The sequence below is a fragment of the Magnolia sinica genome, chromosome 6 (assembly GCF_029962835.1).
Source record: "Magnolia sinica isolate HGM2019 chromosome 6, MsV1, whole genome shotgun sequence".
Taxonomy (NCBI): Eukaryota; Viridiplantae; Streptophyta; class Magnoliopsida; order Magnoliales; family Magnoliaceae; genus Magnolia; species Magnolia sinica.
The window spans coordinates 96,166,566-96,187,040 of NC_080578.1; the positions used below are offsets into that span (position 1 = coordinate 96,166,566).

At 38.9% G+C, this 20,475-nt stretch overlaps 1 protein-coding gene across 4 annotated transcripts in view; it reads left to right on the forward strand.

The window, feature by feature from the left end:
- LOC131249164 (valine--tRNA ligase, chloroplastic/mitochondrial 2) overlaps positions 1-20,475 on the forward strand; it is an 85,618-nt gene that overhangs the window by 35,033 nt on the left and 30,110 nt on the right. For all 4 annotated transcript variants that reach the window (XM_058249768.1, XM_058249767.1, XM_058249769.1 and 1 more), the window contains 9 exons: positions 3,961-4,044; positions 4,715-4,863; positions 4,985-5,102; positions 5,216-5,332; positions 6,127-6,347; positions 11,839-11,928; positions 13,925-14,036; positions 15,101-15,211; positions 15,325-15,462. In XM_058249768.1, coding sequence (XP_058105751.1) covers positions 3,961-4,044; positions 4,715-4,863; positions 4,985-5,102; positions 5,216-5,332; positions 6,127-6,347; positions 11,839-11,928; positions 13,925-14,036; positions 15,101-15,211; positions 15,325-15,462 — 1,140 coding nt within the window. The remainder of the gene's footprint in view (positions 1-3,960; positions 4,045-4,714; positions 4,864-4,984; positions 5,103-5,215; positions 5,333-6,126; positions 6,348-11,838; positions 11,929-13,924; positions 14,037-15,100; positions 15,212-15,324; positions 15,463-20,475) is intronic.

A 20,475-nucleotide genomic window follows, 5' to 3' on the forward strand; every position in this document is an offset into this window, starting at 1 on the left:
GTAACTGGATGTAAGGCATGGATAAAATACATATGCCAAGGCAGGACCCACTGGGAGTGCCCCGGGTGGACACCCACATGTGCAACATGTGTGCCGCTGGGCTACCAATCTATTGGGCACATGGCCCATTGACGATATCCCAAAACAATCCGATTATCCATGACACCTACTATAATTACTTTAATAGGATGATCTGCACCATCTGAACATTGCTGACGTAAATCGACGGTTACAAATTGTTGGTTAGTCACTAGGATGTGATCCTGTGCTTGTGGCCCGTCCGAGTATTGGGATTTCATCATTTCCAAGCAAAGTGTACATTTCAATAGATTCATTACAATCATAGGGTATTACATACGTACACTAATTAAAGATTTAAAGTTGATTTAATAATTAAATTCAACCCCTTAGAAATATATTATGCATACTTACCTTTGGATCATAGGGATTTTGAATCTAGGGTGCCAAACATAGCCAAGGGATTCCAGAAATCCAGGGATCCCTAGTCCAAGGGAACTCCAAATCTAGGGGATTCCCAAAACAATCAGATTTTCACCCCCACAGTTCCTTGTTGTGTGGATCACCTAGGATCTGGATCGGCCTAAACTTTGGGCCCATGGCCTAACATGATCTGTAGAAAAGGATGGACGTTGTGGATGGCACACAAATATCAAGGTGGGTCCCACGAGTGGGAACCTAATTGCTGCCAAACAGGGCAGCCCCCTCTGGCCCAACAGTTCCCCTCAGTGTGGTTCGCCTGAGATTCAGATCTACTTGAGTTTTGGGCCCTTGGCCTAAAATGATTTGACAAAATAGATGAACGACATGGATGCAATGAATACACCATGGTGGGTCCCACGAGTGGGCCCCACTCCACTCCCCTGGAGGGCATCCACCCCCTCTAGATGCTAGCGACAACGTCAGCACGCTGTTTGCTTTCTTTTTTTCTTTTTGCTATTTTTTAAAATTTTTTTCCACCCATGTGGGGCCCATTTGGATGATCCATCGGATTGGCTAGCTGGAGCGGGGTCCAATGGGCCCTGACTTGGGGCTGGTTTGGACGAACAGGGACCCCACGGTGGGCCTTGGAAGGTTTCAACAACCGGGTTTAATCCCCTCGGTGTGGCCCACTTGAATTTCGGATCTTCCTCATTTTTCGGCCCATGGCCTAAAATGATATGGAGAAATAGATGGACGATTTGGATCTAAGAAATACATCAAGTTGGGTCCCACGAGTGGGGATCCCACTCCCCACGTATGCATGGCTGACGTGGGGGTGGTTCCCTGTCCCATCGTTCCCTGTGGTGTGGTCCACTAGAGGGTTGGATCAACTTCATTTTTGGGCTCAACGCCTATAAATAGTTGGGAAAACAGATGGACGGTGTGGATCTAAGAAATACATCAAGGTGGGTCCCACGAGTGGGAACCCACTTCTACAGCCCCCCATGCATAATGTCATTGATGCTTGGGCTCTTCAACCCATTTCTCCACACCGTGTGGCCCACCTGTGATATGAATCGACTTCATTTTTAGGCTCAATAGCTGACATGGGATGGGGAGCTAGATGGACGTCATGGATGAAACATATGCATCATCGTAGGACCCGCGAGTGGGCCCACACGGTGGCCCTCAAGGCAAGCAGCGTTGCTGCTGGGCGGCAGTGTCCCTGGACGCTGTTGCATCCAGCGGCAGCAACCGCTGCCACTCTCTCTCCCTTTCTGATTTAAAGGGTGGCGGGGCCCACCTAGGAAATCTACTCCGTCCATCAGATTGGCCAGCTCATGGTGGGCCAAGGAGCTTTGGATCAACCTGATTTTTGGTGTTTTTCACCATCCAAATCTCTGTGAACCTATCAACATGTTGGATTGGAAATAAACATCACAGTGGGCCACACATGATGGTCCACGTTGTGGTAGCGTGTGGGGCACGCTCTCCAATAGTGTGGCCCACCTGTGGGCCCCAAAACACTATATCTTAAAAGAAAAGAAGGAGAAAAGAAAGGAAAGGGAAAAAAACAAAGGAAGAAAGATCCGGCCATCGAGGTGGCCCCCCGCCACTATGGGGTCCACCATACACTCCATACATGCTCAAGGTGGGTCCCACAAAAAATGGATAACACAGAAAAGGGAGGGTTTTTATCCTCCCATGCACTCACAACGAAGATGGACGGTTGGATTGGTTCGGATCAACGATCTGATAGTCCACCAAGCTACTCTCCACTCCTAATCTCCTCTAATCTCTCGTTTCTCTTTCTCTTAACCTCTTGATTTCTCCCTAACCATCTCTCAAGCTCTCTCTTTTTCTCAAAACATCTCTATAACTTTTTCTCTAATCTTCCTTTTTTCTCTCTCTCGCTTAATCTTTCCTTAATCTCTTTAATCTCTTTTCTTCTTACTCTCTCTCTCTTGCTAGGAAATGTGTCGAAATGAGAGAGGTTTGGCGATTTGTGGTAGAACTTTTAGGATAGAGGGGGGATTAGGAAAAGTTGGAGGGGTAGAATGTGGAGAGGGAGAAGGAGAGAGGAATTGCTTAGCATGGGCAAGGGGATGGGTAGCATGGGCAAGGGTATGGGCTTCTTTGACTAATGGGGAGAGAGAGGTGACGGGTTGATTGATTGATTGGACAACCTTGGGATTTGTGTAAGTGGGGCTCGCGCAAGGTGTTCCGTAATGGTAACAGTGGCTGTAACGGCCACCACCTTTACCTTTACAATACGGGGCATAACGGTTGTTACGGCCCTGTAACGACCGTTACGGTCTCTCTTTTTTATTTTTTTATTTATTGAAAAACTCCCCGAAAAACCTATTATTTGCCCCGTAATGTTGATTAAAAAGTATGAAAAACCTGTATATGTCCTATAATAGACAATTACAAGGCTATTATGGCCTTTATAGGGGATGTAACATGCTGTTAACTGCAATTACATGTCATTTTTTTCCATAACGGCCGTTACGACCCCGTAATGTGTAACGGTTGCCACCGTTACCTTTACGTAACGACCTTTATGGCACACCATGGGCTCGTGTGCATTGTGTGGCCCACATCAGATTGTGCCAAAACTGCAACTTCTAATCCAGGGGTCGCAAAAGGGCGTGCCATGCGGCATTGGAATCATAGCGCCCGGGCGGTCGCTAGGGTACAAGTCTGGGGGTGTTGCGGTACTAAAATAGGGTCGCTGTCAAAACTTGTCGATTTGGTCCATCCAGAACATGCTGGTGCTGAAGTTGAAGTGTACGGTCAATTAATCGGGGTATGGGTCGTACAATGAGTTATATAGAAAAAAAAAAAAGAAAAAGAAAGAAGAGATTTCTTAAATTGAAGTGCCCCGTATCTTGGCTTTATTGTTCAAAATGATGAAGAGATCGAGGATGATGTTTCCAATAGAATTAAACTGGTGGATGAAATGGAGATGCACATCTAGGGTGTTGTGTGATCATGACATGTCAAGAAACTTAAAAAGTACAATTTTATAGCTCAATTGTTAGACCGGCTATGCTATATCATGTTGAATGTTGGCAATTAAGAGGTAACATATGACATTCAAAAAATTTAGAGGTAACCTAGGATGAACATTGTAGAGATGAGGAACCATTCCTCAAATTAATCAAACCAATAACATTTAGGACCAAAGGTTTCTCATCGGTGGATTCCATTTCTTAAAATTGGATATGGATTTTGCTTAAGTATTTTCCTCAGAGCTCCACTATCATCTTGATGCATCTCCTAGGATTTCTCCGTCTCAACATTGGCCCAATATCAGGACAATCTAATTCTACTAAAGAATTTTTTTCGTGCATCAATTTTTTATACTCTCCTATTGTTGTCCCCATTATATTTTTCATCATTATTTATTTATTTATTTATTTTATTTTTGTCTTTTCTCATTTCTATTTGTTTCCTTTTATTATTTGGATTTTGAGTTCTACGATGATGTTGATTGCTATGCTCAATATTTTACAGGATGATCGTTATTCTATGTACATTGGTAGGCAGGCGATTGTACCTATGACATTTGGACGGCATGTTCCTATTATCTCCGATAGAGTAAGGATTCATTATTCTTGCATGTGTTGGCTTTAGATTTTGTGCTGTACATGTTGTTTACATACTTGTTTCCAGAATTTTGTATCAGTGACAACATGAGGTTAATTTGACATCTTATGTTGGATTTATATGAGGCCAATATTTAAAGATTTCTATCTGTACTCGCAATTTGGCCATGTTTACTCTGCATTTCTTCTGTAATTAATGACCATCTCATGGACTAGATTGGGTTGGATTTGGAAATGAAATGACTGTTCTCCAAGTAGAGTTGGAGTTCAATATATTGATTGGGATTCGATTTGGTGCCTATTGTTGTAGAGTGAAGCACTTATTGAGCTTATTTGAAGTAAGCATCACATTACTTGCCAGTTTGACGTAACAGGAGGGAACTATTATGTCTGGATCTTGTTTTTCTTTTTTTCTTTTTCTTTTTTTTCTTTTGTTTTTTTTCCCCTTCTTTTATTTAATATTTCTGACAGGCTCCATTAGACAACTACATCTATAATGTTAGCCAATATTCACAGATAAATCCACAGAGATGTATGTAAAAGGGAGCACTGAATATATAATCATGGAAAATAATGGGTGTGATGATACTTGTCAGCATGTTTTACTGGGAAATGACTTCCATTAACCTTTTGTCTAACTAGTTTAATTGAAAATGTGACAGTATGTTGATAAAGAGTTTGGAACTGGCGTATTGAAGATAAGCCCTGGACATGATCATAATGACTATCTTCTTGCTAGAAAGCTGGGGCTACCAATACTTAATGTAATGAACAAGGATGGGACTCTCAACGAGGTTGCCGGATTATACTGGTAAAGGATTAAATCCTAACTGTTGTGAAAGAATTTCAGATATTCGACCATGTATTTATCATTGATTAATGTATTCCACCCATGTTCTTTCCTAATATCTGTCAGTAATTTATCATTTCAGTGGGCTTGATCGATTTGAGGCGCGAAAGAAATTATGGTCAGATCTCGAGGAGACAGGGCTAGCTGTCAAAAAGGAATCATATACTCTACGAGTGCCTAGATCCCAACGTGGTGGAGAAGTGCGATATGAGTCCCTTTCAACTTTGCTATTCAACTTTGAAATATAATTTCAGCTGTAGATGCTTTTCTTTGTCTAGAGCAGCTGCTCAAGCAAGCGGTTTTGTCAATTTAGGTTATAGAACCACTTGTGAGCAAGCAGTGGTTTGTGACCATGGAGCCATTAGCTGAGAAAGCCCTTCATGCTGTTGAGAAAGGACAATTAACGATCATCCCTGATAGATTTGAGAAGGTACCTTTGAATTGAAAATTCTTTTCAGTTTAGCATTGAAGTGTAGTATGTAAAGCTCCTATTGTTTTTTGATGAATTATAAGGTCTGGAGCCTCTAGAAATGTATAATTTGCTGAGACAGGGTTCTTTACATCTGGGCCCATGGTTTGGTGATCCTGACTGATGATTCGGCAGGATCCACCATGGGGTTTGCCCTAAAACTCTCCAGATTGCGAGGTTCTCACCCTTTGATTTCCTACCTATTTTCCGTTGAATTCAAGCATTTCTGCATGTTTTTTCTTAATCGCCACGTGCCATGATAGATGTGTCAGTATCTTCCAATCCTGGAGATCTATTTTCGGGGCATCCACCAGCCACGCTGGGGCCCATTAGATACAATGGTTGCATTACTGAACCATGGGTTTCACATGTACGGAATCCTGTGCTTCAGCAGACTATATATTTGCTGAAGTCGGCACCCAATAATTCGGCTTGCTTTTTTACCTCTTTGAAGCTTTTGGTAACATATTAGCTTTGGTAGCTTACAAGGTGATTAAACAGATTCGTCACTCAATATCTTCCTAGCTCTTCTGTGCTTCTACTACAGCAGTCACCATTGTTCTTCATCCATTTTCCTTGGATTCTTTGCTATGTCGTATAAATGGCGGCTTGACAAGCCTAGCATTTTATCTTTTTCAACAAGTTGTGACTTGCACACTTGTGTTATCACAAAAAAATTATTCGTGGTCTGTCTGCAATCAGGACTTGCTGTTTTACAATGTCATTTAAAGCTCTGCTGTTGGCTTTGCTTGTAGATATATAAACATTGGCTATCAAATATTAAAGATTGGTGTATAAGCAGACAACTGTGGTGGGGGCATCGCATACCAGTTTGGTACATCACAGGTAAGGATTGTGAAGAAGACTATATTGTTGCGAGGAGCGCTGCAGAAGCTCTTGAAAAAGCTCTTGATAAGTATGGAAAAGGTGTAGAAATATATCAGGATCCAGATGTTCTTGACACTTGGTTCTCAAGGTTGGTGCTTGTGCCCCTTTATTGATGATGGATAAATTTTGTTTCTAGGCACATCATATACATATATGTATGTATGTATTTATGTGTGCCGCATGTTTGTGTGTGTGTGTGTCTCTCTCTCTCTACACACACACACACACACACACACACACACACACACACAGAGAGAGAGAGAGAGAGAGAGAGAGAGAGAGAGAGAGAGCATCCATATGTGCTTGCCCCGTGGTTGCACACAAATAAAAGTTCTTCATCCCTTGCCATAGTTTTTTTTTTTTTTTTCCCTTTTTAATGCAATTGGGATTCAGTGAGGATGGTTACGCTTCCTACACCCCTTGGGATCAACTCTTCTTTTTCACTGTTGCTCAGAGACCACTTGTTTAAGGAGATTGGTATTCATTAAGGATAGTTATGTTTGATGACAATCATCATCATCATCATCTTGTCAACTTTACAAATCCCTCTTTTACCAAAAATTCTTATAAAAAACCCTACCTTTTGTAAGCAATAAATAAATAAAAATTAAAAAATTAAAAAAAAAAGAGAAAAAGAGAAAAAAGATAGAAAGGAAGAAGGAAAGAAAGAAAAAAAGAAAAAGAACGAGGAACTTTGTATCCCTCCTCAACACCTATCCAACTCTTTCTAGGCTCATTTCAAGACCACCTACCCTAATCAAAAGTTCTCTTCCTTACCGGACCGTCTCCAGTTTTCTTAGCACATTGATGAACCATCTCAATCATGTCTTGCCGCTGTGAATTTTGTTTTGCCAAATATTTCTATGGTTGTATATTTTGGAAGTATAAAAGCCAGATGGTTTTAAATGTCAGTATCGGTCGGCGTATCGGCCTAGCGGAAAAACGATATGATATAGAATCACGTATTGGTCTTGGGGCTGTATCGGCCCATATTGGTCAGAATTTTTTTAAAAGCAAAATAATCAAGCAGTATCTCATATCTCCAACAATCCAGTTTATTATGAAGGAACCAAGCACATTGAAGTCGATTGTCATTTCATTAGAAAGAAGGTTGCTAACAAGGAATATGCACTCCATTTGTTAAGTCATAAGATCTAGTAGCAGACAGCTCGCGAAGGCTTTAAGGTGGGCTCATTTGGACATATTCTTTGTCGAGTCGGGCATTCATGATATATATGTTCGAGCTTGAGGGGGAGTATTGATGAAGTATGACCACATGTGTTGGCCATCCTGACCACACGTGTGGTCCCCATAATCTCTCATGTGGTCCACATGTGTTTCGGTCTACGTTAGGCCTTAATTATGTGCTGGGGTTGGGGTCCTTAGGCCCCACAAGTTATTAGTTTATTTATCTTTTACCAAGATGGGTATAAGTGTAATTTCCTTGTAATTAGTGATTGCCCTATTTTATAATAAAAGAGAGGTGGGGCGTGTGGAGCTTTTCTAGCTCTCTACTCTCCTCTTCTTCCTCCTCTCATCTTTCTTCCTTTCTTCTTCTCTTCTTCCATCTCAAATACTACTCTCGTGCAATGTTGTCATAATCATTTTCATTTCGCAAATTGTAAGAGGTTTTGAATCGAATAGTACACAAATCGTAAGATTTTTTCCCCAAATTTGCTAGAAAATCAGAAAAAAAATGAAAAAATTATGCATAACAATGATTTCCCTGTGGCTAGGCGAGCACCCTTAATCGTGTTGAAGATCCCATGTGCATGTGCGAGTATCTAGAAGACCCCACACTGGGAAGATGCACATGGGCTGCGTTATGGAATGATATAGACCATGGATTGGAGGGATGTTATGATCGGGCCGTTGGATCACATGATCGGGTCATTGATCATGGATCGTCCACATCAGTTTTTAGACTTTATCATCTTTTAGGATTTAATTTTTGATTATTTTATGTTTGGACACCTTATGAGTGATTTGACTTGATTTTCTTTAGACTATGGTCATTTTCAATAAAGTTCACAAGACGGTTGGATTTGTAATTTTTGAAAGTTGCGGGAGCTATAAAGGGGGGGGGGGGGGTGGTTGGTTTGACCTCTCTCCCCATTACATTTTGAGGAAAAAAGAGAGAAAAATCTCCTTGCTTTTCTTCTTCTTCCATCTTCATGTGATTTGAATATGTCTTCCATGCGATTTGGAAGTGAGATTGGTGTGAAGCTGATTTCATCAACGGAGGTGCGAGGTCTCCATCTGTCCCCACATTCTCATTCTTTCATCCCCATCAAGGTATTTCTTCAAAGTTCTTTGATCTTCTCCATCCCAAACCTTCATCTATCTTTTAAAAGACATGAGCCCTCCCAATCTAGCCACACTTGTGACCATACAGCCACACCTATGAACCCCTTGGGTTGGCCGTATGGACATCCTTTGTCCCTTTTGGTTTCCCATCACCTTTGAATGAAAACCCTCCTCTTTTTTCCTAAACCCTAACCCTAAGCCTAGAAATCCCCAACTTTCCTATTTTCCCAAATTATCAAACCCTAGTTTCTCCCATTCTTCAATTACCCAAAATCCTTACATCCCTTCCATCCAAAACTCTAATTCACACATCCTAATACCTAAACCCTTAAACCCCTTTACCCAATTTGATCCCATGAACCCTCATTCCTAGATTTCCCTAATTTCACCCTAGGTAGTCTACTTTGAAATAGGCTTTACCCTATGCTAATTGGATGCCCCTACATCCATTAAATCCTAGTTTTCTTTATTTAATGATCATGTATAATGATGCTTAATAACCGAGGCTAGGATTGTGCATGATCTTCTTTTGGGTTTTTTGGTATTTGTGATGATAATAGCAACTTTTATGCTTTTCGTTAATTACTTTAATTTTTCTACTTGATTTCACACAATATTTGAGTTCATGCCTCGATCCTACATCAGGGGCTTCCAATTCGCGATTCAATTCTATTGAGAACCTTTTACAATTTGCGATACGATAACAAATTGTGACAACATTGCTTTGACCCATATAGAGTAGTTGGTCTAATAGTTGTTTTGTAAAATGTTCCCTTTAGTTTCATTAGCATGCGACATTCCAGAGGTTTATTTTCAATCCATTCATCAAACTTTAATTCTACTTGAAACATCATCCTCGATCTCTCTATTGTTTGAATGATAGATCAAAGACCATGGAACTTTTCATTTGAGGAATCTCCTTGCCATCTTTATTTAAAGCCTGCATTTATTAATATTCCTATTAAAGTTGCATTCCAAATCCCGTCTTGGTTATGTTAGTTTTCATACCGCTGGTTCTAAATCCTTCCAGACCTCCATTTTGGCATTAATCCCCTCACTAGTTTCATCAATAGCAGCATGTCAGTGACAAAAAAAAAAAAAAACATGCACCAGGGGACCTCATATATGATGAGTTCGAAAAGGCAAGGGCTTAATCCTAATCGACATCCACCACTACTAGGAGCACATTCAACTCATCACAAACCATTCTTGCTCGTATAACAACACCTTCATACATATCTTTAATGATGTCCGTATAGCTGTCCAGGATTGTTTTCTGGTCATCTCCCATGACATAATATTTGGGCACTTTATTGTATGCATTTTCCAAGTTGATAAAAATCATGTGCGGAAATGGTCGTCATAATGCCCAACCTTATGGCCATTACAAATCCAATGGTCAAAAAAGATTTGAAAGGAAGGAAATGTATCAGTCCTGTATTTGTCTGTAATGGCCGTTATAGGTCTGTTACAGGCCATTTTTTTCAAAACGACGTTGCGACCCTATATTGCGTGAAGGTAACACCATTACCATTACATAACAGCTGTTAGTAACCATATTTTAATACCATGCCTACCAATGCTACATCAAGTACCTTGTGTGCTGATCCTTTTATTGCCTCTCAAAACCACCACCATTTTCCCTTTTCCATTGAGTTTGAAGCTTAGTTGAACTTAGTGTTTTCAGTATCGGTATTGATGCATGTATCGTACCTTTTGGATATGGAAACATATTGGGTATTGCATGCGTCACATAATGTATCGCTGTTTTTGGGAAACATTGGGAAATTGGTCGAATTTTTCAATAAAACCCCCTGGGATATTAAAAAAGACATTAATACACACTTAGAACTCAAAAGATCACAAAAAATAACTACACATCATAAGTTTCCTTTGCATAGGGTCCTAAACTATCCGTCATTTGATAGAAGTGATGTCACTATATTCAAAATCATTGAAGACATGTATGAAAACATGACCAATACATTCAAAAGCCAAATCCGTCCTACAATTTACGATGTATTTATTTAAAAAATAATTTTAAATTATTTTTATAATTAAAAAATAAATTTACTTTTGAAAATAAATAAATGAGTGTGGCTGATGTTAAGATCCACATACACTCATAAATACATAAATATAAAAGCATAAATAACATCTAGTTAATGTAATTTATATATATATATATTGATATTTAAATTATTATTTTTCTCAAAAATTTGAAAAAAGTTATGTCAATCTGTAGATTAGTCTCCAGGCAATCTCAAATGATTTCCCGCACCATAATTGCATGTTAAATGGGTGAAATTGTGAAATTTCTGATTTTTCCTAAATTGCTCCAGTTCTCCCTAATTTGAAAATTGGAAGTCAAAGTCCATATATTATTATTATTATTATGTTCGAAAGATAAGTGAAAATCCATGATTGAAAATGCATGCAAGACATACCAAATCATGGATTATTAACTCTATCCCACATATTACAAACAATTTAAACAAGAGAACAATTTAAATTATAAAAAACTCAGTAATTGGGTTTTTGGTACCACATGCTCTCCAATCTCGATTTTCGCACCCAAATCCCTAATTTCTCCAAACAAATGAAAAGGATTGGTCGAGATCCCCTTGCTAAATGTAATCCCAGCAAAACAAAATCAGAGAATTTTTTATTTTTTATTTTGTTATATTTTTGGCAAACTTTTCGGATTTTTCGAATTGGTTTTTTGGTTTTTTGATTTCTCTTCCTCGAGACTTGGTTATTTAACAAAAGCTAACGTTTGGGAATTCACTAAAAGTAGAGAACCTTGAATCCTGAAATGATAAGAGCGGTTCACTTACTAAGATGCAGTAACAATCTTGCTTGTATTGTAAATTATTAATCGAAAGCATTTAGCGCAAGGAGTTCCTGTTGTAGGGTTATGACCCCAAAATCTTGTTCTCCTTATCTGTTCCGGTATTATTCTATTTTAATTCAGTGTAACATTTCCAAAAATTTCATTATAAGAAATTAGAGCTTAGGCAACAACTCAAAAGACTTGCCAAGTGAAAAACTGTAGATAATGTAGGGTACATTTTGCAATCCCCATGTAATTCAATGCTGCATTGTCTAAAACTGCTAGTTCATTCTTAAGATGGACACTTGAGGTCATGGGTAAATGTGATGTATTTGTTCTCCCAAATGAGTGTTTATTCTTTACTTCAATATGAATACTGAATGCCAGTTTCTATTTGATTACCTATTTTTCCTAATTTATGTAAGTGCTTGTATTTCAGTGCGCTATGGCCCTTCAGCACCCTTGGCTGGCCAGACCTATCAGCAGAGGATTTTAAGCACTTTTATCCAACAACTGTCCTTGAAACTGGGTATGTATTTATGGTGCATAGAGTACTTTTTGGAACATTTGCCAATTAAACAACCACTCCCGGCTGACACACACACACACACACAAAAATCCAGATAATTGGCAACGAAAACCATCAATATACACAACCTTCTTTATAGTCGATGCCATCTTACAATCCCCTAATCCTCTCTTTGCCACCCACTCTTCTAAGTTTCTTAAGGCAAAGTTGAGGACCAAATTTTAGGAGAGACTGTGTGTTCTGCAGCTTCTTCCTTTAATTCATGATAACAAATTCGGTGCTTTATAATCTGAACAGTGATTGCTCACATCAAGATGATTTGGCAGGTTGTATTTATTTGTTGTGGATGCTCTCTAAATTATTAATTTATCCTTGATCAAATGTTTTTAGCATTTGGTTATGGCATCATGGGCTCACATACCTCCATGTTCGGGGGGCAGCATCAGTGATGTAGGTCTACACTTTGGTGCAATGGGAGAACTAGTGATTTCTAGGTGTATTATTAGTGCCCCGATCGTTTAATCTCATTTTCTATGAAGGATTGATCAGTAGTGGCCTAATCCTTTAATCTCATATTCTATGAGGGATAGATCTGGATAGGGTTTCCTTGAGGACATCTACTAGAACTTTTGCATGATACACCATTCTGTTCAGAAGTACATTTTGTGGCCTTAAGAAGTGCATCATCATCATAATCCACAAAATGCTTCATCTATGATCCATGTTGCTGTTTTTGTGGGTTATGGCATTGATATACCTGTTTGTGGAGATGGTTCAGCAATCTACATTTTTCTATATACAGGGTAGCCAGGTCATTTCTGAATCTTAGGTAGCATAGCCACAACTGTGTTATTTACCATCTCAAGATCTTGTTTCTGGAGTTTCCCCCTTTGTACTCTACATGAGCTGCATTGTCTTGTGACACGTCCTTTCTATCAGTACCTGTAAAAATGGCATGTATATTTTCACATTTTTTCATGACTCTTTCGAGGAATTAGCAAGTAAACAGTAAGATTTTTTCCCCCATTTCAGTGTGTATTTTCATGCTTGGATTCATACCTGGTCATTCCAATGCTGACTTTGTGGGTTTTCCAGTTGCTTTGGTATAACTTATTGGGTTGCAATTTATTCATAATTTTCTCAATTTTTGGAATTTAAGAATTTTGCTGCAGTTTTGAAGTTGGTGCTGAATTGACCATAGAGAGCTGTTTTTGGTGTAATGGGTTAGAAAGCTTGGTTTAAATGCTTTGGAAATGTGCACTTCTCCTGTAAACCTACCATTTGCATTGCTTATACTATCTTCATTCCCGAGGTGCAAGGTTCACTGTCAGTTACTCATTTGCGTCAGAGTTCAGATGTTTTGTTACTACCTTACCTTTTCAATTTTCTTTTATGATAGATAAATAAAATTTTATTAGTGAAAAACTATAAAAACATCAAATGAATCCCCAATACAAAGAGAGGAGTGATGACTCCCATCTTATAAGCTAGGGAGTAACCCAACAAATTTTCTTGTTTAGGAACAAAAGAAAAGAGAATGTTAAGCCTGGAAATTAACTCTCTAATCTAATCTCTTGGAAAGTAAAGCTAATCTCCAAGATGGATCATTGTTCACCCAGGAAAGAACATTCTAGGAAACCCCTTTGACAATAAGTGGGTTGGCAAAATAGGTGAGTAATATGTGTTATCCTTCATGAAGCACTTTTCCTCCTCTTCCACACTTCCAGAGAAGTGAATCTAATGCAGGGGTGTTTTCACACCGGGCTCAAGTGGGGTGGCCGGTGAGGTGCATTTTTTCTTTCATGATTATGGTTGCTTTGTGTTCATGTGAGGTTTATGCCATCATTTTCTGAACTCAAGGTTTACCGTAATTGTTATCTTCATGCATCACTTAGCATTTGAACCCCCCACACCCCCACACCCGCCCCCCCTTCTTTCCTCGATTGAGTTTAGGTGACTGCATATAAATCTTTAATTTGCTGCTATATTTGGACAGGCATGATATTTTATTCTTTTGGGTGGCACGGATGGTCATGATGGGGATTGAGTTCACAGGGACCGTTCCCTTTTCTTACGTATATCTGCATGGACTTATACGAGATTCTCAAGTGAGTACCTTTAAAACTACAGGCTGACTACTTTATTGATGTAGATAGTAAATTGGGATCTGTTTTCTTGGATAGGTGAATTAACCAAATCTTGAAATAAGTGAGTCACTTGCTAAGCGTCAAGTTGCAATTTATTATCATGCTACTGTTCTTTTGTTACAGTTTACTAGTTGGATTTTTCTTTTTCCAGGAGTAAAGATAAATTCCACACCAGTGTGCTTATCATGCTTAGCTAAATTATTGAAATAATTCCGCTAAACTTTATTAGCTAAATGTTATCTAAAATAAGCCAATTTCCTTGTTAGTTGCTATAGAGCTAGCTGTGAATAGATGCAGTTTTCTTGAGTCATGTCCAGATGTGAATGCTGGTGATCAGCGTCAACCATTGACAAGTGGCAACATGTTGTGTGTATGGTTGCTCCACACTGATTGGGTGATGCCAAAGACTACCCATTTGCCGGGAGAGTTTGGGATCATTTGCCTTGCTTGCTCCACACCAATTGGGTGATGCTGAAGACTGTTAAGGACCTGCTATGGGCTTGGCACAGAGGAGTTCGCAAATCCTGGAAAGCTATCTAGAGATTAGTAATTACAGCTGTCTTTTGGGTTATTTGAGGAGCTAGGAATGGGCTTTTTAGGAATTATAGTGAGGTGTTAGATGAGGTCATTGGAAAGATTAAAGATGTTGTTGTGGGATGGGCTGTCTATGTAAATGCTGCTTGGGTTGACCCTCTTTTTAAAAGTTTCTGTTCCTTTTGGGGTTTATTCTTTTCTCACTTTTTGCTAGCCTCTTAATAAATTTGCTGTTATCTCTAAAAAAATTGCTAAATATATATTTATACTAATGTATGTGAAGATGAAAAACAATTTGCATTCTTAATTAATTTGTTTATTTCCATCGAAGTTGCACCTAGAGAGTCTGATGTTGTACTTCATGTAGCATTTAGTACGGTCCTTAAGAAGCAAACTTTTGCCCCATTTGACTGGCTTAATATTGATTGCATATTTGTTCCTGGTCTACATTTATAAATGGCTTTCATTTATGGTGGTGTAAATTGTTCCAGGGACGAAAAATGTCTAAAACACTGGGAAACGTCATAGACCCAATTGACACTATTAAGGACTTCGGTGCGGATGCTCTACGATTCACCCTTGCTTTGGGAACTGCCGGGCAGGTCTTTTGCTTCAAAACTTTAGGGTTACTGCATCCAAACTACATTTCCCTATTCCACTACTTTAGCATGTATGTATTATATTGCTTACTCCCATTATTCGCTTGTGATTTCAGGACCTTAATCTGTCCACAGAGAGGTTGACTTCAAACAAGGCCTTCACTAACAAATTATGGAATGCCGGGAAATTTGTGTTGCAGAATCTGCCCAGTGAGAGTGACTCTACTGCTTGGGAGAACATATTGACTTATAAGGTTGGTCCTTCCTCTTCTTGTTCTGAATACTAGCAAATTGATTCTATCATGGTAAAGAAGTATCAATGGACTATAAGACAAAGTGTTGAGATATATTTCCTTCCTGACTTCTGAAGATTTTTATCCTCGTTCAACACTTGTCATCACCATCAAATGGTGCACTCATCAACAACTCTATCTAAGAAATAAATGTAAGAAAACATGTCGTTCTAAATACTTCCATGCAATGTTTGAAATATCGGTATTGCGTTACATATCACATCCTTGAGATACAAATACGTATCGGTTATCGCACGGGATGTATCGTTTGTATCGGGTAATTTATCACACTTTTTATAAAACATGGGGAAAGATTAGAACAATGGTTGAATTTTTGAATGAAACTTCAAAGATTGTTAAAAAAGACCTTAATACACAATTTTAAATCATAACATGTAAAAAAGAAGTGCACATAATAGATTTCCTTTGTATAGGGTCCTAAGCTATGCGTTGTCTGGCTGAACTAATGCGACTATATTCAAATTGAATGTATAACGTTTAGAGTATATGTGATGATCATTTCATCAAACGCTCTTAAATACTTCAAAATTAGTTTAAATTGACGCTGGTTGAAGGGACATTTCGAAAAAAAAAAAAAAAATTTAATAATTTTTTATTAAAATTTATTTTAAAATTTCCAAAAATTGACAAGGACTTGACAAATCAATAGATCAGCCCTCATACATGCTTAATTTCATGTTTGGAGTGCAATATTGCAAGAAATTTGGGAGAAATTAGGGAAATTTCAAATTTTCTCCAAATCGGACTACCTACATTCAAATTTCGAAATTAGAGTGCATGTGATGATCATTTCATCAAATACTCCTAAATACTTTGAAATTAGTCTCAATTGACAGCTGGTTGAAGGAATTTTTTGAGAAAAAACATGGAGACCGTGAAAAACCGATGGATATCGTAATCAAAGCTCCAACTCCATAATTTTTCATGCAAAACATGAAGAACCAAAGGATTTGTAACCATTTGAAACTGATTTAACATAATTTCAACAACAAAAGGATCAACAATTGAAAATGCTCACCGGATCGAACGTGTGGGATATATCGGTACTACCTATGCATTTTGTATCGCATAGGGGGGATACAAGATATATCGTGGGATATACCGGCCAATATCGTCGATATTTAGAACATTGCTTCCATGTAAACGTTATGAAACACAACTAGATGAGTTCAATACATGCATAAATATAATCATCCTCTATGGCAGGAGTTGGGAATGGAATAAAGGCTTTAAACGTTGGTACTACCAAGACCAAAAATGAGATTTTTTTGGGTATGTCAGACCCCTGCCAGCTTTTCTTTTTGGCCCAAAAATATTTGAAAATTTGTCGGGTAAATTGGAAAAATGTAAAACAGCAAAATCTATCTTTTTGTGGTTTAAAAATGTATTTAATGGTGTAACAGATCATTCTTTGATAAATTGTTGTCTGTTGGCTTGACTTGCCGAAATTCAATGATATAGGCTCTAGTCAAGCACAAATCAAGCATTGTGGTGGATTAGGGCCTATTACATTGAAATCAACAAAAAGAAGATGAAAAAAAAGAAGAAAAGAAGTGATGGCTTAACCAATAGTTGTAGGTAGTATGAAGGGAAGCGGCAAAATATTTGGATGCGGGAGTAGAAGTGTCTGTTTCAAAATATTAGTCATTATAAATGGTAGGAAGTGAGAGTAGGAGCAGGGTTCCAAAGTGTGGCTTGAAGTGGGAGTGGCACCTGGTTAGAAGGGTTGTGTTGCCTTTTTTTTTTTTTTACACACTCGCACCAAGGATGCTCGAACCTGTGATCTCGTGTTGAAACTCCTAAGAGTCTACCACTGAGGTACAACAACAGGTGCTGCTTACCCTTTCTTCCAATTTTTCCCAAAACGCTCCATTTCACTTCAATTCGTTGAGTTTACTTCAGCCTTGTGTTTTGATATCTAAAATAGGCCTAGATCTAGTCTAAAATGAGTTTCTAAAAATTTTGAAAAAATAAAAATAAAAGAAAAGAAAAGAAAGAAAGAAAGAAGGTGACTTGCCCCTTCTTCTGTTTTCCAAAAACGGTCCATTTCTCTTTGATTCATCGATCCCCACTCAAGTCTTGTGTTTTGATCTCTAAAATAGGCCTAGATCTAGACTAAAATGAAAATTTAAATTTCCTTAATGGTTGAAATGAAGAAAGAAGTGGTAAAAACGAGATAATTTAAAAATAAATAAATCAAAAGCATACCTTTATGGCCATGTCGACCTTTAACAACTCTGTATTGGCATCAATACGGACCATATCGACTTGCATTGGCCAATACCGGCATATACAATCTTTGAATGAACACCACTAAAAGCATTCCCTCCTTCGCATTTGGTGGAAGTCCCTTTGCTTCTTGATTCCCGTTCATTGATTAGAAGGCATTGTTCTTGAAGCCTGTGTGAGAAATATGCTCAGCAACTATGACAACCGTCATTCATCTTGTTTCCTCTACGTACATAGCAACTATAACCAAACACCAAAGAGGCTGTTCATATGTCTATCCTGTAGGAATTGAAATCTATGATTAGGAATTAAGTTAGACCTTTTTGTTTAAATCCTCTTTCCTTCCAATTTAAAACTCTTGTAGTTCAGTTTATTCATTGATAGTTGGTGTCAATAATCTGTGTGAGTCGCCTTAGCCACCATGTTGAGAGGCATGCCAGTTAGAATTCTCACAAACAATCAATTGATCAACCATAATGTTGTAACAACGGTTCCTAATATGACAAATTTGAGGTACCTCCTGTAACGCCCTGAAAATCGGGGGTCGAGCATAGACTCAACTCCCGAGTTTCAACGCATCACTTATGCAACATAGATAATGATGATTTAATGTTGTCCGTGTTAGTGCATTAAAGATGAATGAGATTAAGCCAAAACAACATATCACACTCCAGAGACGAATAAATTTACGCAAGCGGAAGACTGTGATTGATAAATATAACGTATAAGTTATTGTAGATCTCCAGAGTGTGAAAATGTCACCAGGTTAACCATATACATGTATACTCCCAAAGTGATCAAAATGAATATACAAGTGTGTGCCAAAATACAGAACAACAGTGCAAGGGCATCTAGTCAGTGTCCCTGTAGCCCCGGCGATCAGGACACAACTCACATGAACCTGCCCGATAACTGCATGTAGGAGAACACCTCCTCGTCATTCTCGAAGTCTGGCTCCGCCTCGTAGGCATCGCCATCACCTGTAGCTAAGACAAAGTCTGGTTGGTGTTTAAAACACTGTCCCAGAACGTGAGAGTGAGTGATCAACTCAGTGGAACTATAAAGTAAAGGTTAACATGTTATCAATTCAATCAAGCAGTAATGATAAAGCAGTACAACAAACATGTCCTAGATACTCTTATTAATGTAAGAATGATATGCGATAATGATGCATGCCCTCGCCTGCACTCCCTCAGCGCCTTCATCTTACGGCGCGCATGGCAACCACCTGAAAGTGCTCTTCCTCGCCAAAGCAAATGCAATGCGGTGCATGCTCATGTTAGCCAATACTTAATTAGATTTATTCATACAGCAGTTTTGGGAAGCTAAGGTACCTCCGTTATATCATTTCTCAAACAATGATCCATTCTAGGGTCGTCAGTCCTAGCTAGTTTCATACGATGTTGCGGTTCTAGGTCGCTAAAAAGGGCTCGTTACCTGATCAGTGTAGGCCTAGTTTATACTCTAGTTGCTACGGAAAGGCTCGTCGCCTCAACGCAGTCTCAAAGTATACTCGAGGTCACTACAAAGGGCTCATCACCTGATCAGTGTAGGCCGACAGCTCGAATACAGTGTCTCATACCACCGTATTCAGCTCATGAGGCGGTGTTGCTTACTGGTCACTACAGGGAGGCTCGTCGCCCCAGCGTAGGCCGACAGCTCGACCACGGTGTCCCATACCACCATGTCCGGCTCATGAGTCTTAGCGGATCGAGGTACCAAGGTTAACGGGGTTTCCACTGGTGAGTTTGGTACCTTAGGTTCAAGCAATAGCGTCCATACATGGTGAACATACATCGGGTCAATCGGGTTACTTGACGAGCTCGACTAGTACGAGCGTACGTCGAGATGATCGACATGAAGTGCGTAAGCACTCCATGTGTTCTAACCACTGTCGACAAACTCCGTACGACTCGGATTCCTCGAACACATTTGTTGTGGCGAAGCTAACTCAACCACTCGTTCGGGAACCGTTACCGATAGCCTGGACTACGTAGTAGTCCCAAACGCATGTAAATATAACAGGATAGCACATGTGGTAGGCATATCAAAGTTAAACAATTAATTCAAGTAACGTAACCAATTGAACATTTCACAAAATACAAGGTAAACATACTTTGCACAAATGCATTTTATGCTAAATCACACAAATTTAATCTAAGTTACATGAAGGGATATATACACATAGCTAAGGTAGTTGAGAATCTCACCTCAACACCTATATAACATACACTTTACTAAATATTTATTCATCCAGACATTTTCACAAACACTTAGACTACACACATCAACATACATGACGTATGTTGATCACAACATGTATTAGAGCAAATCCCTTCACTAAGGAGTTGTCACGAATTCAACAATCACATGTTCACGGTGAATAATCATGGCAAGCACAAAACCAAATTCCTAACATGTTCCGTCATTTCAACCTACACATGGAATAGTCTATATTCAACATAGTTCATATATAACCGTAAAGCGAGGAAAACAGCGTATCTAACATGTGAAACAACAACCCGGTCGATTATAAATCATTAACCGACATTGAAAGCCTTGAAAGCCATAACCTATACGTTTATAGTCCGCACCTTTCGCCGGTAAACTCGTAACGGATTCAGTTTGAACACTCCGCCTTCATCTACGGCACAACGGCAACTTATAGTATGAAATGGGTTAGCTATTTCATCACATACCCTATCTGAATCCCTAAAACAGATT